Source organism: Phymastichus coffea, unplaced genomic scaffold (assembly GCF_024137745.1).
Source record: "Phymastichus coffea isolate CEN01 unplaced genomic scaffold, Cenicafe_Pcof_1.1 PCOF00004, whole genome shotgun sequence".
Taxonomy (NCBI): domain Eukaryota; kingdom Metazoa; phylum Arthropoda; class Insecta; order Hymenoptera; family Eulophidae; genus Phymastichus; species Phymastichus coffea.
Window position 1 is genome coordinate 8,861,253 of NW_026706815.1, and position 20,342 is coordinate 8,881,594.

At 33.5% G+C, this 20,342-nt stretch overlaps 1 protein-coding gene across 5 annotated transcripts in view; it reads left to right on the forward strand.

The window, feature by feature from the left end:
• The window catches only part of LOC131666658 (uncharacterized), a 174,276-nt gene extending 166,161 nt beyond the window's left edge, over window positions 1-8,115 (forward strand). For all 5 annotated transcript variants that reach the window (XM_058939495.1, XM_058939518.1, XM_058939528.1 and 2 more), the window contains one exon: window positions 5,357-8,115. In XM_058939495.1, the coding sequence (XP_058795478.1) occupies window positions 5,357-7,195 (1,839 nt within the window). In that variant the 3' untranslated portion in view covers window positions 7,196-8,115. The remainder of the gene's footprint in view (window positions 1-5,356) is intronic.
• Window positions 8,116-20,342: the final 12,227 nt, after the last annotated feature.

Sequence of the window (20,342 nt, forward strand, 5' to 3'; positions counted from 1 at the left end):
CAACGATGTATGAGCAGGGGCGTTATCATGGTGCAAAAGCCAATTTTTATTTTTCCACAAATTCGGACGTTTCTGGCAGATTGCTTCGCGCAAATTGCGCATAACTTGCAGGTAATATTCCTTATTTACTGTTCTACCCTGTGGCAAGAACTCATGATGCACCACGCCCCTGCAGTCAAAGAAAACTATAAGCAAAACCTTTACATTTGATCGAACTTGGCGTGCTTTTTTTGGTCTTGGTGATCCAGAATGCCTCCACTGGGACGATTGAGTCTTAGTCTCGACGTCATAACCGTATACCCATGTTTCGTCACTTGTTATAACCCTGTTGAGTAAATCTGGATCATCGTTGACGTTATTCAGTAGCTCTTGGGCGATGTTCATGCGACGTTTCTTTTGGTCGAAATTGAGCAATTTCGGAACAAACTTCGCTGACACACGTCTCATGTCTAAAACACTCGTCAAAATTGATTGGCACGAACCAAATGAGATGCCAATATCATCAGCAATTTCTCTAATGGTAATTCGACGATTTCCCAACACTATTTTTTTCACTTCTTCAACATTCTCATCAGTTGTTGATGTGCTGGGGCGTCCAGAACGAGGTTCGTCGTCGGTGTCTTCTCGGCCTTCTTGGAAGAGTTTATACCACTTGTAAACATTTTTTTGGCTTAAAGTAGACTCACCGTATGCCACTTTCAGCATTTCAAGTGTTTTGGAACATTTGATTCCATTTTTCACACAAAATTTAATGCAAACTCTTTGATCCATGTTTTTAGACAGCAGCAAATCGTGGAGCACGCAAAACACTTCTAACCTTGATGCCTCTCACAAACAAACCAAACATACTACAAAGCTGAAATTTGGAACGTATGTTCTAGACGAGTGTACCGACATAACCAAATAAAAAAGTCGAAGATCGAACGGACGTAGCCCGCTAAATTTCAAAATTCACCTTACTTTTTGATCACACCTCGTATCTGGTTATAAACCGATTGCTCTTGGCTACCTCAGATAAACGTCGATTGATCGAGTGTCGAACGACCTACGCACACTATGGGGTTAGGTTAGGTTCGCCCGTTTTCTTACTGACAATGTTAAGAAGTTACTTCGATACTTTTGAATAACTGCAGTAAAAATTTTAGATCATGTACTTACGTCGATCTTGAAGATAACCTGACTACGCTTTTATAGCCACGGGAGACCAAGTTGGTTCACTGAATGCGACACTTCTGGTTCATAGCAGTTACCGACGCCTTAATGCTTTCAAACTATCAGTTACGTGTGATAGTATAGTCGCTATGGCATAATACAAAATTTATAAATTTATCTATAGTTTATACTTGCTAGAGATGAAAAGCTGCCCATCAGTCTTCATGATATGTTGAATTGTGCTGTACGAATACCGCACTTCTAACTCCTTTGCAAAGGGGGGGGGATTTATCCTCGAAATATAGCTAAGTGCGCCACTGCTATGCCCCCTGCGAGTTATTAAAGGGTCCTTTTCCGGTGAAGGAAGCCGGCGCTGATTCCACAGGAGCAAACCTACCGCGATGACGGGAAAGGTGAATAGAAAGATTCGGGATAAGTACAAAGAGGCGATCCCTTTTATTTACGCCAACCAAAGTACATCTTTGAATATAAATACAAAAGTGGTGAGCGCGTTCGCTCAATCCTCCAAACGCGACAGCAGGCGGCGGCTAGGAGCGTAATCGCTCAACTATCATACGCGACTAATATATGATATTTAGGAGCAGATTCGCTCTACTAATGATCGCGACAAGTCAATTCGCGGCGTCGTACCGGGCAAGAGCTGGTACGTGAGAGAGAGTTCCGCGAAATAGAGATGAAACAAACCCACCGGGTAGCTCCTCCCGCGGCTCGCTGGTGGAGAACCGGCGACGGCGGAATCGCAGTCCGGCTGGCAGCGGGGCTCGCTGGATCACCGGCGGCGGCTGGTTGTCAGCTGGCGGCCGGGATCGGCTCCTCAGGCGTCGGATGATGATCGCCGGGGAAGGCTGCTCGGAAGCAGCCGGAGATTCGCCACAAAGACTTCTCTCGTCCTGGGGTTTCTCTCTCCTGGCGCGTCGTCTGACTTCTCTCGCGCCGTGACCTCATTAACGTACGGTCACTCTCCAACTGTCCTCAATCTCTCCCGCTCTCATAATTCTCGCGGCGCGAGCCGCGCTTTCCGCGTTCTCGCCCGTTCCTCTTCCTCTCTCGCTCTCTCTCACGCTCTTCGCGCTCTCACTCCTTCTCGCACCGTCCTCTCCGCCAGTCGCGCTCTCCTCTCTCCAGGCCCTGCAACGACACGAGCGCGTGAATGCTATGTCAACCACAGCCACGCTCGGCCGCTACATCCGTGCGAGGAGAGTGCCGCTCACAGGGCTAGCGAACATCGCTATCAGCCCTGTCACCCCTTAATATGACGAGAAACCGATCGCAAGCTATCTATAGGGTTCGCGGCGAAAGCTGCAACGATAGTATCAGTAAGACGATCGCATTCTCGTTGTCGACCTCCATTGGAATTCCTGGCTATACTCGTAACGCTGCCTATTTCTCTTAATTAACTTGCAGTATTTTCGATGATTCGGGGATCAGGATTATTTGCTCTGAGTAGTGAAATGGTAAATATAAAGTAATTTGAGCAAACGCGTTAGTGTTACTTTCAACCCAGCCCAAACACAACACTGTACCGGTTTACTCCTCGTCAGTATAAACGTTGTAATTAGCCATTATGCCATGAAGAAGTACACTGTGCCAAAAACGTTGGGCAGCTAACTCCATTAATAGTAATAAACAATTACATATTAAAAGAAATTTCTAATCAATTGCTTATAACTATTAATATTTGGCTGTTCGAGTTTACGTCCTTTATCAAATATTCTAATTTTCAAACTATCGGAAAATCTGTGCTTAACCCTTTAACGCTCAAATGGCCAAAATTTCAACGTCAACTTCAAGCTCGTGCCTTTCAATTATAACCCATATGAAAAAAATATTGAGATACATATTCTTGTGTAAAAAAATCTTATTTTTCGAATGGCATCGTTAAATTTATTGAAAAATGAACGCAAACAGTTTATTTTTAACAATAAACAAAAAAAAATGCAAATTTTCAAAATTTTTTTCTTTTGAGGAATTTTTTCAACTATGTTCTCGGTACTCCAATATATCCTAACCCATCAGGATACGGGACCCGAAGATTGTACTTCAAAATTATATCTTTAGATACTTCGATTTTGACTGTTAATAGGTAAGAATTACTTGAGCAGGTCTTGCAGGAAATCTGGATCATTACTCCATGAAACCAAACAACTTGAGGTCCGAAAGCTGTGCGGCAATCAGGGTTGTGGAATTCGTACACGAAAGTTTTGCACTAAGTGTTCTATGTATTATTGTGGTACATGCTTCAAGACGACTCATCCCTAAATGGAAGGAAGATAAGAAACTAAAAATTAAAAAAACCTAAGAAAATGTTTGAAAAATACAAAAAATACAAAAAAATACAAAAAAAAAACAAAAAATATACAAAAAATATACAAAGAATACAAAAAAATACAACAAAAATATGATTCTCGAAAGCGTTCACCTCCTCGTGGTGAGAATCGGGCAACTCTAGTGATTACTGATAAATCAGAAGCAACGAACGCGCGATCGCCATCGTAAGGCCATTACATCGTCTTAAAAGCACGATTGCGAATTTTCGATTTCTGATACTTTGGGAATTTTTCACTCGAGAATGATGACTCTGAGCGAGAAAATGAACTGAAGTTATTTGATCTCAAATTTTACGTAGAATACGATGGTATTTTTTATTTTCCGTAAATAGCTATTTTTCAGGTTACGGTCCGCCATATTGGATTCGCCATTTTGAATTTTGATAAGCTAATAATGAATTTAGATCTAATGATTCAGAGAGTTTGAACGATCAAACGATCAAAAAAAGAGGATTGGAGACTATAAAGTGGCTATAAAAACGTGTAAATACGTTATTTCAGCTAACTCTTGGTGGCCGCCATCTTGAAAATCAATTGCGTGAGCTAATTTTGCTAATATGCATCCAATCTTTTGACATAAAACTTAGAAAAGTCACTGCCTGTTAAAACTTAGATTCGACTTCAAAAGTGCAAATTTCTGTGATTTTGCAATAATTTCGGGCATTCGGGCCATTTTGGATCGATTAACAGTCAAAATCGAAGTATCTAAAGATATATTTTTGAAGTACAATCTTCGGGTCCCGTATCCTGATGGGTTAGGATATATTGGAGTACCGAGAACATAGTTGAAAAAATTCCTCAAAAGAAAAAAATTTTGAAAATTTGCATTTTTTTTTGTTTATTGTTAAAAATAAACTGTTTGCGTTCATTTTTCAATAAATTTAACGATGCCATTCGAAAAATAAGATTTTTTTACACAAGAATATTTATCTCAATATTTTTTTCACATGGGTTATAATTGAAAGGCACGAGCTTGAAGTTGACGTTGAAATCTTGGCCATTTGAGCGTTAAAGGGTTAAATTAAGAGAAATAAATAGTGTTATAGCTAAAATCCATAACCCTTGTTACCTTATTGCAACTACACTATAAGTTCAATATGCATATCATACATTGCAACTACCCGTTTGATTACATCACATAATACATCGCAACTATACGTGTAATCGATTCTTTTTGATTGCATAAAATTTTTAAAATTGATATTCATATTATTATTATTATTATTAATATTATAAAGGTATATATGTGTGTGCGTGTCTATATATATATATATGAATATATGCATGTGTATGTACGTAACACATGCAGTTGCAATGTACGTAAGGTCTATTGCAATTATATAATTGTGTAATGTACAGTAATTATGTGTGTAAGTGCATTATTACATTGTAACTAAATATTTACAAATTGATATTCATATTGCTATTACGTACATATGTAAGGAAGATCTGTATGTATGCGTGCATTTCATTGCAGTTTTATTCATATTAAAATTCACCAATATAATGGCTGCTAGCGGTAACACTTCAAGTGTTGAACGCTCTTATCACCTGTTGAGCGACATGCTCACAGTGGATACCCTTCATTACTCTTATTTGCCAGTGCGCAGCACGTGGGCTATAACTAACCACTCATTGGCTAACATTTAGTTGCGGTGATTTCATTACCTAATGAAGAAAAAAATTGTTTTAATTGCACCGTTTTATTTAATTTTTCAAGGCGAATTTAAAGAACCCATTATATGTTTTAGAATCACTCTGTATATGGTACAAAATTCTGTCACCCACGGCAGAATATTTATGAAAATAATTAATATAACTTATAACACTAATGTAATTTTTTCTATTATTTTCAGAATAATGAGGATCAAGTACATTTTACTGATGCTTCAATCTTTCCATCCAATGCATCTTTACAAACTGTTGAATCGGGCAAGTCTGGACCAATTGTGGATGACACACAAAATACGTTTTCAACATCTAAAAATAATTTTAATCATAGATCAGCAAATTTTAATGTGAATGCTTTTCATAATTCTACAAAATGTATAAATCAATTGATTTATACAAGTCAGGCATGTAAGACTGTACAAAAAAGTACAAAAGTATTTCCATCAACTAACAGTATAAAGTCCGAACTGACACAAAATGTAGACTTATTAAATGCTAATAATAATACTAATGAGGATATATTAATTATAAGGAAGTCTATTACGCCTTTCGAAAAACTGCAATCAACTTCGTCTGAAAAACTGTGTTCTCGAAATGGAACAAATGATATATTTGACTCAGAGATCGAAATGTCCAATAAATCAATTGAGGACAAATTGATTACAGTTACTAATAGTCAAGAACATAAATACAAACAACTAGCTGAAAAACAAAAGTATCATCTTACAACAATAATTCAGGAAGAAAAATCAGATCACGATAAAAATAAGCTTGTTGGAGACAAAAACTCTGAAGAAATAATTTCTTCCAAGTCGTATAATCAAAATTTAATATCTACTCATAATGCACAATCTAATTTACAAAAAATTACACATCCTGTAAACCACGAGTTTGTAGAAACTGATAATACTATCTTAATTGAAAAGCCAGGGACTAAAATTGATCAAAATGTTGAAGTTCTAAAATCTCCAACTCCGATCATGCAGTCGTATAAGTGCTTGCATGAAATTGATACAATTAATCATGTTCCCAAAATATCTACATTCACAAAAGTTGAAATGCCTTCAGAAGAAAATAATTTTAAATATAATTATGTATCTGCCTTTTCAACGCAAAATTTTGAAAATATTAAGACAGATAATTCATTTGTAGAAATCAATACCGAAGTGGAATCTACTCAGGATGAAGTAAATAAGCCTCGGCAAGAGAGTGAAATAAATGTTAATATTATTGGCACGGTTTTAGCATTGAATAGTAACCCGGGACTCAATGAAGATGAAATGGCAAGCTCATCTTATGTGCCCGAGACACCAGAAAATCAAGAAAGAGACCAAGATCAAGAGAGCGCCATAAGTACTTCATCTTACGAGATTCTACCCTGTGAGGAATTGAACATTGTACAATCAAACTTAACACCAGACACATCAATGCACGGGGACTTCTCGAACATAGATAATAATATTATAATTGATATGCCTGATATGTCGGAGATTGTAGATTTGCCAAATTCGTCTTGCAGTCTTCATTCCGATTCGAGTATAGTCGGTGCAGAATTGACATCAGCATCAATTTTTAATGATGTAATGAATACAGAGTCAACGTCTATAACAAATGTGTCGGCGAAAATAGATTCTCATACAGCTACATCAACTTCACCAAGAGTTTCTCTAAATTACTTAAAATTGAATAAAAAAGAAATAACACCTAGCGTTTCACAGTCGGATCTAGAACAAGAGTATTATGAAGCAAAATCCAAAGAACAGTCAAACAACAGTTACTATTCCAATGATTTCAATGCTCGTTTGATTTCAAACTCAGAAAATATAAATCTTCAAAGTCATGAGACAACATCAAAATTATATCGAGGAACATCTATATTTGATAAGCAATGTTTGGAAGAAGGACCAGAATTTAATTTATCTTATGTAGATTCTTATTCTGCAAATTATGCAACGACCTCATCATCTCCAGAAAGGCATAACTTAGAAGACATCTCAAGTGCAACCAAGTCAACGGATAGATAATAAAAATAATTCCAAATTTTCAATAAACTTTGCTCATAGCACGATTGCTCCCTAAAAATTCATTACAAAAAAATGGAAATTTTAATCGTTAATGCATCTGAATTAAGCAGTCGTTTTTAAATGTATATATAGTAGATTAGTTCATATAGTTATTTTGATATTACGTATAGATTACTATGATTTATAACCAAGTTTATAAATAACTTTTAATTAGAATAACATTTAATCTACATGTTTTACTTTAAGTTTCTATTTTATTTATCTTGCAAAGGATTTACATCCCTTTGAAAAATAAAAAGCTCAATACAAAATTGTTATTAAAGTTGATTAACCAAAAATAATAAACGATTTCTCATATAGTCTAATACTTATCTTTAATCTTAAGAAATTTTTAAAATAGGCATAATGAGATATTTCTAGTTCGTTTTCTCTTTCAACGTATTTATTCGCACCGACTATGGTAGTATCGTAATTGATTATAAACCGGTTGCGCTTGGCCACCTCAAATTAACGTCGATTGACCTAGTGTCGAACCACTTACGAAGACTATGGGGTTCATTCTTTCCCTTACTGACAATATTAAAAAGTTAGATGGTGGTGGATCGTATTATAAATTAAACAGGTTAGTTTATATTATGGGGTTTATATTCTATCGAGAAAGCAAGGAGAAGATCAGCGGTTATCAAGGATTGTTGATCAAATCCGATTTCTTTTTCTACGTGCATATTTATGTAGAGTCAATCAACCTATTTAAAATGCATATTATAATAAGATTAGTATTATAACAATAGGAAATGTGAAGTATGGAAGTTAATCAAATAAAACTTGAGTATAGAATGTAGGTTTGGCTTATTTTCTGTTCATTTCTACTAAGTAAGAAAATTGGGATCTTCAGTTTTAGAAAAAAGCGTGCATAAAATTTTATATTGATTATACATAATTATAACTAATATTTATACATAAATACAATTTGATGGTTTTGTAATAGCGTGAATGCTTTGGAATGAGAAAGAAAGTAAATAAATTTTATATACTTACAAAAGAACGAAAAATAACTTTGTTATGGTTGAGAGGCGTGACTGTTTATATATTACAAGATTACTCTTTGTTTAGTAAAAGTAGAAAAAGAGCACAAAAATATAATTGTACGCACAATTATGTACAGAGGAATAAAAAAAATTAGTTACGAATAAGGATCAAAATTGCCGAAAATGCTGAGCGGCGGTTTTTGCGGTGTATTGCTTCTGCTATTGTTCTTTCTCCTCCAATTTGCTTTGTGGATACGTAACATACTGTCTTGATTCCCTTATAGTTTTCTTAAATGATAAAATTTGTAATAATGGAAAGAAGGGAAATAGTGAGAGCTAGAAATTCACTTAATTTTAATTATATTCAGCAACGTTTCGTCAGCATATTTGCTGACCTCTTCAGGCTTTATTAACAGAAAAAAAACAAATTATTAACAATAAAGTTACAAATGTAATTTTAATGACATAATTATATGTACATGTGTGTACGTACCTGATTTCTCTCGTAGTCAAATTATTATAGGCTAAAACGAATAGATCGTAGCCAGTTATCCTCTTCGATCTCAATAAAGGCTTATAAATATGACTAAGATATTGTATATGGCCCATTCTCGCTTACGGCGAATGCCTCCAGACCTATATGTCATCGATTTTCTTGAAACTTGGTAGGATGATTGTTTATATGAAGAACAATATCCGTACAAATTTTTAGGTCAATATATTAATTATTTAAAAAGTTATTAACAATTAAAAAATTTCAACGAATTTTTTTTTCTATTCATATCTCGCTAACCGCAAAAGCTATCGACACGAATGTTTTTTTAAAATACGCACAAAACTACATACTTTTAAGATAATAATATAGAAAACCATTTTTTTTATTTTTTCAAATGTTTTTAACTTTTGAATATAAAAAGTAAATTTTTTTCGATGACGGTAGTCTTGCATTTCAAAAATTCTTTTTCCATTGTATTCCTTGGCCCTTTTTCTATGAAAAACCGTTTTAACATTTTTGTAATCGGCACTTCCAGCCTCGTAATAAACAATAAACTAGTGACGGCGCCGACGCGCCGTTCGGACGGCCGCAGACGCTCGAGCGGCACACTAACCGATTGTAGCTTTCTTGTTGTATTTGTATTTTTTTTTTACTACAATTTGGTCTTTATTACCTCTATTTTATTGTACTATTGTTAACCTAATATCAAATAAATTCAGCTTTTGTGTTAGTGATACAAATCTATAATAATTAAGGGCCCTAAGACGCGCCGGTTGGACAGCTTATTGGCGTCAGGCTTAAGCACCTGGCAATTAGCTGTGCCGCACTAATGACAGTTCTAATTTATGGCCTCATAGATAGTGTAGGTGAGAGTGACAATATTTATTATTAAGAAAATTTGTAGGTGTGAGGTAGGCTGGCCGAAAGATAAGTCTCTGAGGTTCGTCCTCCAAATTTAGTTTTCTCGTGAACGTTCACGTAGAAGGTTGTGTCTGCCATTCCAGTGAAGTTTTGTGCTTTCAAAATGGTAAGAACGAGCCCCATAAGCATTAAATATTGCAAAAATATTTTTGATAAACATGAAAAAGCCCGTAGAGGGAATTTCAAAAAATTGTCAGATGGGATCTATGCTGTCTTTTCTTCATTTTTGCAAAGTGGTGAATTTTTGTGTGAAAGTTGCCGAGTAGTATGTTATCGGATCATGAAAGAACGAAAAAATCTGATCAATAATAATCAGACTCCACGTTCGATAGAAGATTATGTGAGAAATATACAGCAAGAAAAGCACAAATTAATAGATCTGTTTCTCCAGTAGGCCAGGAAGGTGAGCCGATGGAGATAGACTCGTGCGATTCGGAATCATTTCAAAATTCATTCATTGATACTGATGGCACTAGACACGAAGATTTTAGTTTAAGTTTGTGTCAGCAACAAAATGAAGTGCTTGAAACAGTGAATAAATTGTGCAAACAATTGAACATAGATATTATAAGCACAGCCGATAAGAAAAATTCTGAAGTTATACAGAAAAAGCTACATACTGTCACATTAAGTCTCAGTAAGTTATTCCTCAAAGACTCCAAAAATGCCATTACAGATAATCACAGTCATTTTGAAACAAAATTTACGCAGGATTTAAAATTAAAGTACCATAAAGCTGAAAATTATTCAGAAAAAATTAACATTTTGTTATTTGCACCTTCTACTTGGAATCTATCTGAAATGCAGAAAAAAATAGGTTGTACAATGTATGCTGCTCGTGAGTCAAAAAAAATTCGTGAAACTGAAACTATATTTTATCAGCCCGTGCAACGCAAGAGGTCATCAGCTCTAACAGATGTTCAAATCAAAATGGTAATAGATTTTTTCTTCAATTTTGGAACAAGTAGAGAATGTCCTGGTATGAGGGATACCAAAACTGTAAAACTAGGACAGTCATCAGAAAAGCTCGAAAAACGTTTACTGCTACACAGTATGAAAGAAATTTTTGCTCTTTTTACTGAGGAATACGGTAAGTTCCTTGGGTTTTCTACATTTTGTCGATATCGCCCTCCGCAATGTATTTTAGTAGACGAATCAAAACGTTTTCATAATGTTTGTGTTTGCATCAGTCATCAAAATATTATACTGCTACTAGAACCTATACTTAAAATATGTAGAAAATTCAAATTTCAAGACCACATTCTTTTCAATTATCGACAAATTTTAGATGAAGCATTATGTTCAGAGACAACGGAAGCATGTCACTATGATGAATGTTTTGACTGTCCTGGTGTAAATAATATACTATGTAAGATCCTCGATGTACTTCAATCACATTCAATAGAGACACTTGAATTTAAGCAATGGGCTACTACTGACAATAGATGTCAATTAATTGATGTGCAGTATACAAAAAATGAATTCATTCAACATTTAAGTAAAATTAATTCCAATTTTGAGAGCCAACCCGTTATTAATTCAAAATTGGAATTAATTTTACTTAATAAATGGAGAGTGCTACATATAATACATATTCAACATTTCCGACAAAAATTTATGAAAGAGTTTAGACTGCATAATTATATCGCTAAAAGTCAGGGTGACTTTGTAAGAAAAACAATAGAAAATTTGAGTGAAGATGAAATAGTTGTGATGTCAGACTTTGCAGAAAATTATGTTTGCACCCATCAAGATGAAGTCCAAGCTGCTCACTGGCGTTACACTCAAGTAACGGTACATCCATTTTTTATTTAAAGAAAAGTAAATGGTAAGGTAGAGAAGGAATCATTTGTGATAATTTCCGAAAACCTTCAACACAACGTACAAGCAGTGTCGTTGTTTCCAGAAAAACTTATTAATTATATCAAAAGTAAGAACTACAATGTACACAAAATTTTTTATGTGTCTGATGAAGCTGCAAGTCAGTATAAGAATCGATACAATTTTTTTAATTTAGCCCATCATCATCAAAAGTATTGTATCCATGCAGAGTGGCACTTTTTTGCAAGTTACCACGGAAAAAGTCCGTGTGATGGAGTAGGCGGAACTGTGAATAGATTAGCCCGCCGAGCTAGTTTAAGAGGCAAATATATAAGCAATGCTGTAGAATTGTACGAGTGGGTAGTGTCAGCATTACCGAATATGACTTTTGCGTATTGTACAAACGAAGAGCACGCAAAAATAACTGAAGAACTAAAACTAGATTTCGCAAAAGCTAAGACTATTAGTAGAACACAAATGTCTCATGCTTTTATTCCGCTTAATGAAAAACAGATAAAAATTAAGAAAGTATCATATTCTAATGAATTTATTGTACAGAACGTATTGTAGTTATTAATTATAATTCCATTGTTATATCTATAATAAACGTACAAATGTATTTATTCAAAATAAAACAAAAATTAAAGTGAATATTTTATTTAGAGCTTTCCCCATTTTCATTATTAATATAAAAGCTGAATTTGATATTAGGTTAACAAAAGTATAATAAAATAGAGGTAATAAAGACCAAATTGTAGTAAAAAAAAAATACAAATACAACAAGAAAGCTACAATCGGTTAGTGTGCCGCTCGAGCGTCTGCGGCCGTCCGAACGGCGCGTCGGCGCCGTCACTAGTTTATTGTTTATTACGAGGCTGGAAGTGCCGATTACAAAAATGTTAAAACGGTTTTTCATAGAAAAAGGGCCAAGGAATACAATGGAAAAAGAATTTTTGAAATGCAAGACTACCGTCATCGAAAAAAATTTACTTTTTATATTCAAAAGTTAAAAACATTTGAAAAAATAAAAAAAATGGTTTTCTATATTATTATCTTAAAAGTATGTAGTTTTGTGCGTATTTTAAAAAAACATTCGTGTCGATAGCTTTTGCGGTTAGCGAGATATGAATAGAAAAAAAAATTCGTTGAAATTTTTTAATTGTTAATAACTTTTTAAATAATTAATATATTGACCTAAAAATTTGTACGGATATTGTTCTTCATATAAACAATCATCCTACCAAGTTTCATGAAAATCGATGACATATAGGTCTGGAGGCATTCGCCGTAAGCGAGAATGGGCCATTTCAAGTGTCTTTATGTAAGCCGATGCGCGCGTGTGTGTGTGTGTGTGTGTGTGTGTGCAACATTTCGGATATTCTGCGTTTCTTATAACTCTTTTCATAATCCAATGTCTTAGCTTAGTCCTAGTAAAATTCGTGTGAGAGAGTTCTTCTATGTGTAGCTACTCCTGTATCTGAGTCAGTGTTTTTTTGTGTTCATTTAATCTAATTTTTAAGGATTCTTATTCTTACTTTCATCTTCTTACTTTCATCTATATAGACCGCTGAACATTGTTTGCAGCTAAAACTGTAGACAATACAAGTGTTGTCTAATAAATCAGATTTGTCGTTTCCTAAACAAATGAACTCTTGTAATGGTTTTTGTAATAAAGGGATTGGAGTATTGTCATGTTTTTTTAACACAGAACATTTTTTAAAGATGTTGCAATTATTTGAAATAGCGACTATAGGTAGTTTTTAATTTTTTAATTTTTTCGAATTATTCTTCCCGTTTTTATATTTGCTAATCCGGTTGTGTATGTGTTTTTTGTTAAATTCAGATGGGTAATTATTCTTTTTCAGGATATTAGTAACTATTTTTAAATTGCGTGAACGGAATTTTTGTCAGCAAGTAAAAAGACCCGGTCAACTAAATTTGAAACTATATTAACTTTCTGATGAATTACATGTTCTGAGTTAAAATTCAAAATTCTGTCAGTTTGTGCTGTTTTTCATAAACCAATCAAATTCTAAATTATTATTATTTCTAATCAATTTTAAGTTGAGAAATGAAATAAAATTATTCATTTCAATTTCAAACGTAAATTATAATCTGTTATGATAAGAATTGAACGTCTCGACAACTAAATCAATTTTATCTTTCGGAACGCACATCAAAGTATCATCAACATATCTATAGTAGAAAATAGGATTAATTTGATATTTATTCCACAACACGTTCAGGCAGTGTTTCTCTAACAAGGGAATCACCCCAACCCAACCTCACCGATTTGAATGATTTTGGGATATGTTGTAGTACTTGAAAAAAAATTAGATACGTGTTTTTTTTATCGGCCCATAAGGGCTTTTAAGGGGTGCAATCCACCCTGAAAATCAACCCCTAAAATCAGTTTTTTTAATATTTCTTAGCATCAAATGAATATTTTTCAGTAAACTTAACGTTAAAAAATTTCTTATAAAAAGGCGCTTTTAAGGACATTACATTTATACCGAAGGGTTGCAACCCCCTTTTTAATAGTGGTAAATACACTATTTTTTGTACTGTTTTACGACATGTAATATAGTAAATCAGCTCGAGTGATTTAAAAATCGCACTGATAATGAGAAAATACCAAAATTAAATTAACGTGTTTCCGGATTTAAAAAAATATATTTAAGGGGTGTTTCACCCCCTAGAAACCACCCCCGTCAAACTATCAGCAGGTTAATTCACCTAACCCTGGGATAAACAAGTTTAGTCGTTTGTTATATCTTGAAATAATTTAATCCTAGGCATGAGCGAGCTACCTCAACTAACCAACCTGCCTCCAACCCACCAAACCCCCATAAACCACCCTTACCGAACCACATGCAGGCTAACCCACCTAACCCTGGGAAAAGTAACTTGAGTCGTTTGTTATTTCTTGAAATAATTGAATTGAACACCATAAGCGAGTTATCCCAGCTGTATAACATACCTCTTATCCACCTACCCCTAACCTATCTAACCCCCACCCTTACAAACCACCCTTACTTAAACACAAGTAGGCTAAACCTCCTAACCCTGGGAGACACGAGTTAAGTCGTTTGTTATTTCCTGAAATAATTTAATCCTACGCCTGAGCGAGCTACCTCAACTAATCAACCTGCCTCTAACCCACCAAACCCCCATAAACCACCCTTACCCAACGAAATGTAGGCTAATAGACCTAACTTTGGGAGAATTGAGTTTATCAGTTGCTTTTTCTTAAAATAATTGATTTCTACACCGTACGTGGGGTATCCAATTTTTTTTTATAAAATATATCTGTAGCTCAAACATAATTTATGACAAATAAAAATATGTTTAATACGTTTTATTTTAATAGTACCAAAATGGCGAGAAATATCTCTTAAACATAAACACGAGAATAACACGAGGTCTAATTATCATTTATAGATCTATACATATACCGGGTGTCCACAACCACCCGTCCACCCCTTTTATTTCTTTAGCAACACGTTTTTAGGAAATATGATATATACGAAAGTTTTAGCAAATCAATCAAGGATTTTAGCGGTGTCCTTTAGTTTGACCTTGAAGTTGATTTTCAAGGTCATTTCAAGGTCAAATTTCGTTTTTTAAATAGGAACCCCTATTTTTTATACTGGATTCTGAAAGAACACGAAATTTTGAGTAAAAAGTGTTTCCAGTATTTTTTTTATTAGACGCATATTTAGCGAGAAAAAAATTCAGAAAGAATCTTGCCATTGGTTTATTTTTATTTTTATTTTATTTTTATAATTTATTTTATAAAAAATTTTTATTTTTATAACAAATCAAATAAATAAACTGTAATCTGAATAAACATAATAAACTAGCTTTTTTATGAAAACATAAATAATGTCCATTCTTGTTTCCCTAAATAAACTTTTTTTTTATTGGGTTATTTATTTTAGTGTTCGAAATGCGCTCCACCTTGCAAAATGCATGCCTGCACTCTAGCTTCAAAATTATCAACAGCTCTTCTAATTTCTGCTACTTCAAGCGAGCGGATTGCTTCTGTGATTCTGCGAATCATGTTAGCCCGCGTAGTTGGACGCTCACGGTAAACTAAATCTTTTACTCTTCCCCATAAATAATAATCTAATACTGAAAGGTCCGGGGATCGAGGTGGATAATTGACAGGACCGTACTTTCCAATCCACTTATTCGGAAATAAACGATTCAAAGCTCTTCGAATGATAAGCGCAGTGTGCGAAGGACATGCATCTTGCTGGAACCACATGTCACGTCGTATCTCAAGATTAACATTTTCTAATAAAGGGGCTAATTCTCTTTCTACAAGATGGAGATATCTAAAGCAATTCAGGTTTCCTTCGAAAAAAATTGGGCCTATGATTTGGTTATCGATAATGCCGCACCATACATTAACTTTCCAAACCCGTTGGTGGTCTTCCATTCTCAGCCAGTGCGGATTTTGCGCTGCCCAATAACGAAAATTCTGCGTATTAACTTCACCATCACTTTTGAAAGTACATTCATCCGAAAAGAGTACGATTCGATGAAAATTTTCTCTTTGGCCACTCGCCCAGTTGCAGAATGCAAGACGTTGTTCAATATCAACATTATTCAGATCTTGATGTAATTCCATTTTGTAGGGATGAAATTTATTGCTCCGAAGAATAACACTGATAGTGGATTTGCTTATACCAGAATCACGTTCCCGGCGCCTTACAGAATCATTTGGCTCAATGATTGCTGATGCGACGATATCCACAGACCGTTCATCTCTAATTCGTCGGCGAATTTTCCTTCCCTTATTGTGATGAGGTTGGACAAGTCCTTCATTCTTGATTCTTCTAGATAGACGCGAAAATACTTTACGAGAATGAGGAAATCTGTTGGGGTAACGCTCTTGCCACAACCTTTCAGCAGCAAGGAATGACCCAGCTTCAAATAAAACTTGCAACATGTCGTGCGCTTCTTCTTTGGAATACACCATAGGTACCTATTTGAAAAGAAAATAAATCTAATTTGTCATTTAGTAAGAGAAACGCAATAAAATGGTTCAAATTCTTTCCGAGTTAAAACTTACCTCTGAAAATGATGAATTTATAATTTATTTCTTTAATGATAGATAATTTCCAACGTCGGGTTTAATTACGAAATCACCTCTGACAAAGTAAACTTAATTTTGCATAGTATTCGTACCGAACATTGCATTTTGACTACTCGAATTTAAAAAGAAAATTTTCATTTTCTTTTATTTATAATTACTACTAGGTGGTACATTTTTACAATAAAGATTTTTAAACAAAAGTTTCATACCTAGATATTTTTTTATGTGGAATCGATGTAAAATCAAAATCCACGATAAAAAAGTACTACACCATTTAAAAAAAACTGACTTCCTGTCCCAGTAGGCTACTTTCGGCCGGAAGTGAATGTTAAAAGCATCACCAATCAATAGGCACAATGCACTTACTAGCACAAGACTTCGAATTTTACTATTCGCTGAATAGGTATTCTACCTAGATTTTAGAAGAATTAGACGGATGGTATGGACACCGGTATCACTGAATTTTTTTCTCGCTAAATATGCGTCTAATAAAAAAAATACTAAAAACACTTTTTACTCAAAATTTCGTGTTCTTTCAGAATCCAGTATAAAAAATAGGGGTTCCTATTTAAAAAACGAAATTTGACCTTGAAATGACCTTGAAAATCAACTTCAAGGTCAAACTAAAGGACACCGCTAAAATCCTTGATTGATTTGCTAAAACTTTCGTATATATCATATTTCCTAAAAACGTGTTGCTAAAGAAATAAAAGGGGTGGACGGGTGGTTGTGGACACCCGGTATATTTATATTCGTATGTAGATACATAAATATATTTACGTAAGAGCCGTCGTACGTGATACTATAAATATTTTGATTTCTCATAATAATTTTCATCTTTTTCTTTTTTTTATTTATTGGTAAATTAAAATGTATCATTCAACGAATTCCTTACAGAAATGATAATCATCAAAAAAATGTTTGAAACATAATGATCTTTTACACCAATCACACCGTATTATAGCAACATTTTTACATGCTTTTACTTCACAATGTATATTGCAAGAATCTCCAAAACTAAAATCAACAGGGTTATCTGTTTTAGCTGGTTTTTCAGCAATGTAGCCGCTTTTATACCAAGTGTATTTAAAAATATTTGTATATCTTGATGAAGAAAGCTGGTTATGGACAAGAGACTGTATTTTTATGATGTTATTTCTTAAATGTAGATTCATTTCATAGTCCATCAAAATTACTTGATCTGATAAACGTCGAACGAAGTTTTTCCAGATACGAAATCCATAAACATCGAGTGGTTGGATGTTCCCTGTCGTTCCTGTGGGAATTTTTTTATATTAATTTTGTTTGTCGGCATCGTTTACCTTACAGATTCATCGCAATGTCCACTCCAAGAGTCGAGTAAAAGTACAAATTGAGGTCCAACATTTGGGAAAAAATTTCTTTCAACCAAATTTTAAAATGATCTAAAATAAAAAAATGTTAAAATTTTTTTATGTCATTGCATTATAATAAACAAAAATATACTAACTTATCGTTAATTTTCCAGATTTAGATGCTGCCACATGCACATTTTCTGGTCTAAATAATGAAGATTCCACTATGGGACCGAATCGACCACTTTTTTCTTTTAGTACTATAAAAAGTGGTGATAAAAGTTTCCCGGTTGCTGATACAGTTGGCTGAATTGTATAACTGTGCGTTGTCGATGAAACCGACTGTACCAGACATTGCACCTGCTTTTCTCCTTCAACTGCTAATGTTTTTCCCGAGAGCATTTCTAATTGGAAACCACTCTGATCTGAATTATAAAAGTTTGCAATGCCGATTTCTTGTATATACGTGATTTAACATCAGCTACAAAAGCATCAGCATTAGTTTGTAGTTCTTCTTTACTTTCTAATGTTTTTTTGGTGATAAATTTATTTATTTTTCTAGATACTATTCTATCAGCTCTTTTAAATTTTAGTAACCAATTTTGAGAAGCCTTAAATCTTATATTTTCATGGCCAACAATTTTTTGAGCTTGTAATTCCCATTTCCGTATATCTCGATCATGCACTATCGTACCAGCTGCAATAGCGGCTTTTAAATTATCAAACGTGTATTGGCAAATTTGCGCAATTTTTTCTCGGTAAGTTCCATTTTTATTAATTGTTTTCGCCCAACGTTTAAGTTGACTTATAAATGAAACGTTTTTGAATCTATGTTGTACAGTATCCAGTTTTAAGTTTTTGTTTTTTCCGCTCCTCCAAAATTCTACGGCTCTTTGTTTATAATCAAATGTGATTTCTTCATCATCATTTGTGCACTGATTTGTTGGTGCAAAATCAGGATAAGGAAAGTGATGTTGAACTTCATCTTTGATTATTTTAGCATCAGTATCTTTATAATCTTCATGAAAATCTAACGTCTCGTGAACAATCATATCTATATCGTTAAACCCATACACGGCACTATTAATATTTCTTTCAACTTTTCTGACAATTTAATTTCTGTGAAATTAATCTCGCTATCTGGTATTTGTAAACTTTGAAAATATGCTAATAATAAATTGACTACGTTCAAAGGATTGATCTTCATGTTTTAATCTAAAACAAAATCAAGATATAAATACTCTTTTTTTGCAGTTGAATAATTTTACAAAAGACAAAAGAAAACTTAGTCTATAGATAAAATCCGATCATACGTTGTTAACAGTTATATTTCACATGTTTACAAATCAAAATATTTGAATAAAATTATATATGATAAGTGACATAAATACTTACGTAGTAGACAAAAACTTTTCTTCTTTTTATGTACTATATTTTCGTGTTCGGGAAATTTTTATGTAAATATAGAAATAAGTTTATTTATAAATCCAGCACCATAAAAATACTTTAACTTTTTAAATACTTGACTTTTCTTCAACTACTATGAATAATGAAACATGTATCGGATGTCTTATTATCGTAAGGGGCGTAGATTTGATATAACTTATCTTCTTCGAGCCATTGATAAGGCAAAATTGGAAATAAGATAAAGTGTACAGCAAAGTAAAGTACCAACAAAAAGTAAACTTAACCACAAGTGAAAATTGAAAAAAGTAAACAGTTTATAAGTATAGGAATTGAGACTATAATAACTATTTATAACTATTAATATAATCAATTATTTGTTATAATTTCTTTTCTCTTTGACAAATTGTAAATGATTAAAAAAGAAATAATAACTATATTAAACTAACGCTTTTGAAATTAATAATTTTTAACTGTTATTACTTGTTATTTTTCTTTATTACGAATTAACTTTACGTTTAAAAAATAATAACTATTATTATTGCTCTTTTATACACAGCTATATGTAATACAATGCAAATAATATTTTAAAAAAACTGATACTATAACTGTTATTATTAATTTCGAAAAAACAAAATAGTTAATAATTATTTATAATTTATTTTAGTCTCAAATTTTATATTTATAAGCCGTTACTAATTATTTTTATCTTTTTTGTATTTATAATGAAAAGAAAATAATAATTATTACATAAAATTTGTAATACTTGGGACATATTGTAATACAACATGAATGTTATTCAAGAAATACATTTATTTTTCGCTATTTATATAAGGTTAGCCCGCATGTGGTTCGGTAAGGGTGGTTTATAAGTGTGGGGTTTAGATAGGTTAGGGGTAGGTGGATAAGAGGTATGTAATTCAACTGGGATAACTCGCTTATGGTGTAAAATTCAATTATTTCAAGAAATAACAAACGACTAAAATTACTTTTCCCAGGATTAGGTGGGTTAGACTGCATGTGGTTCGGTAAGTGTGGT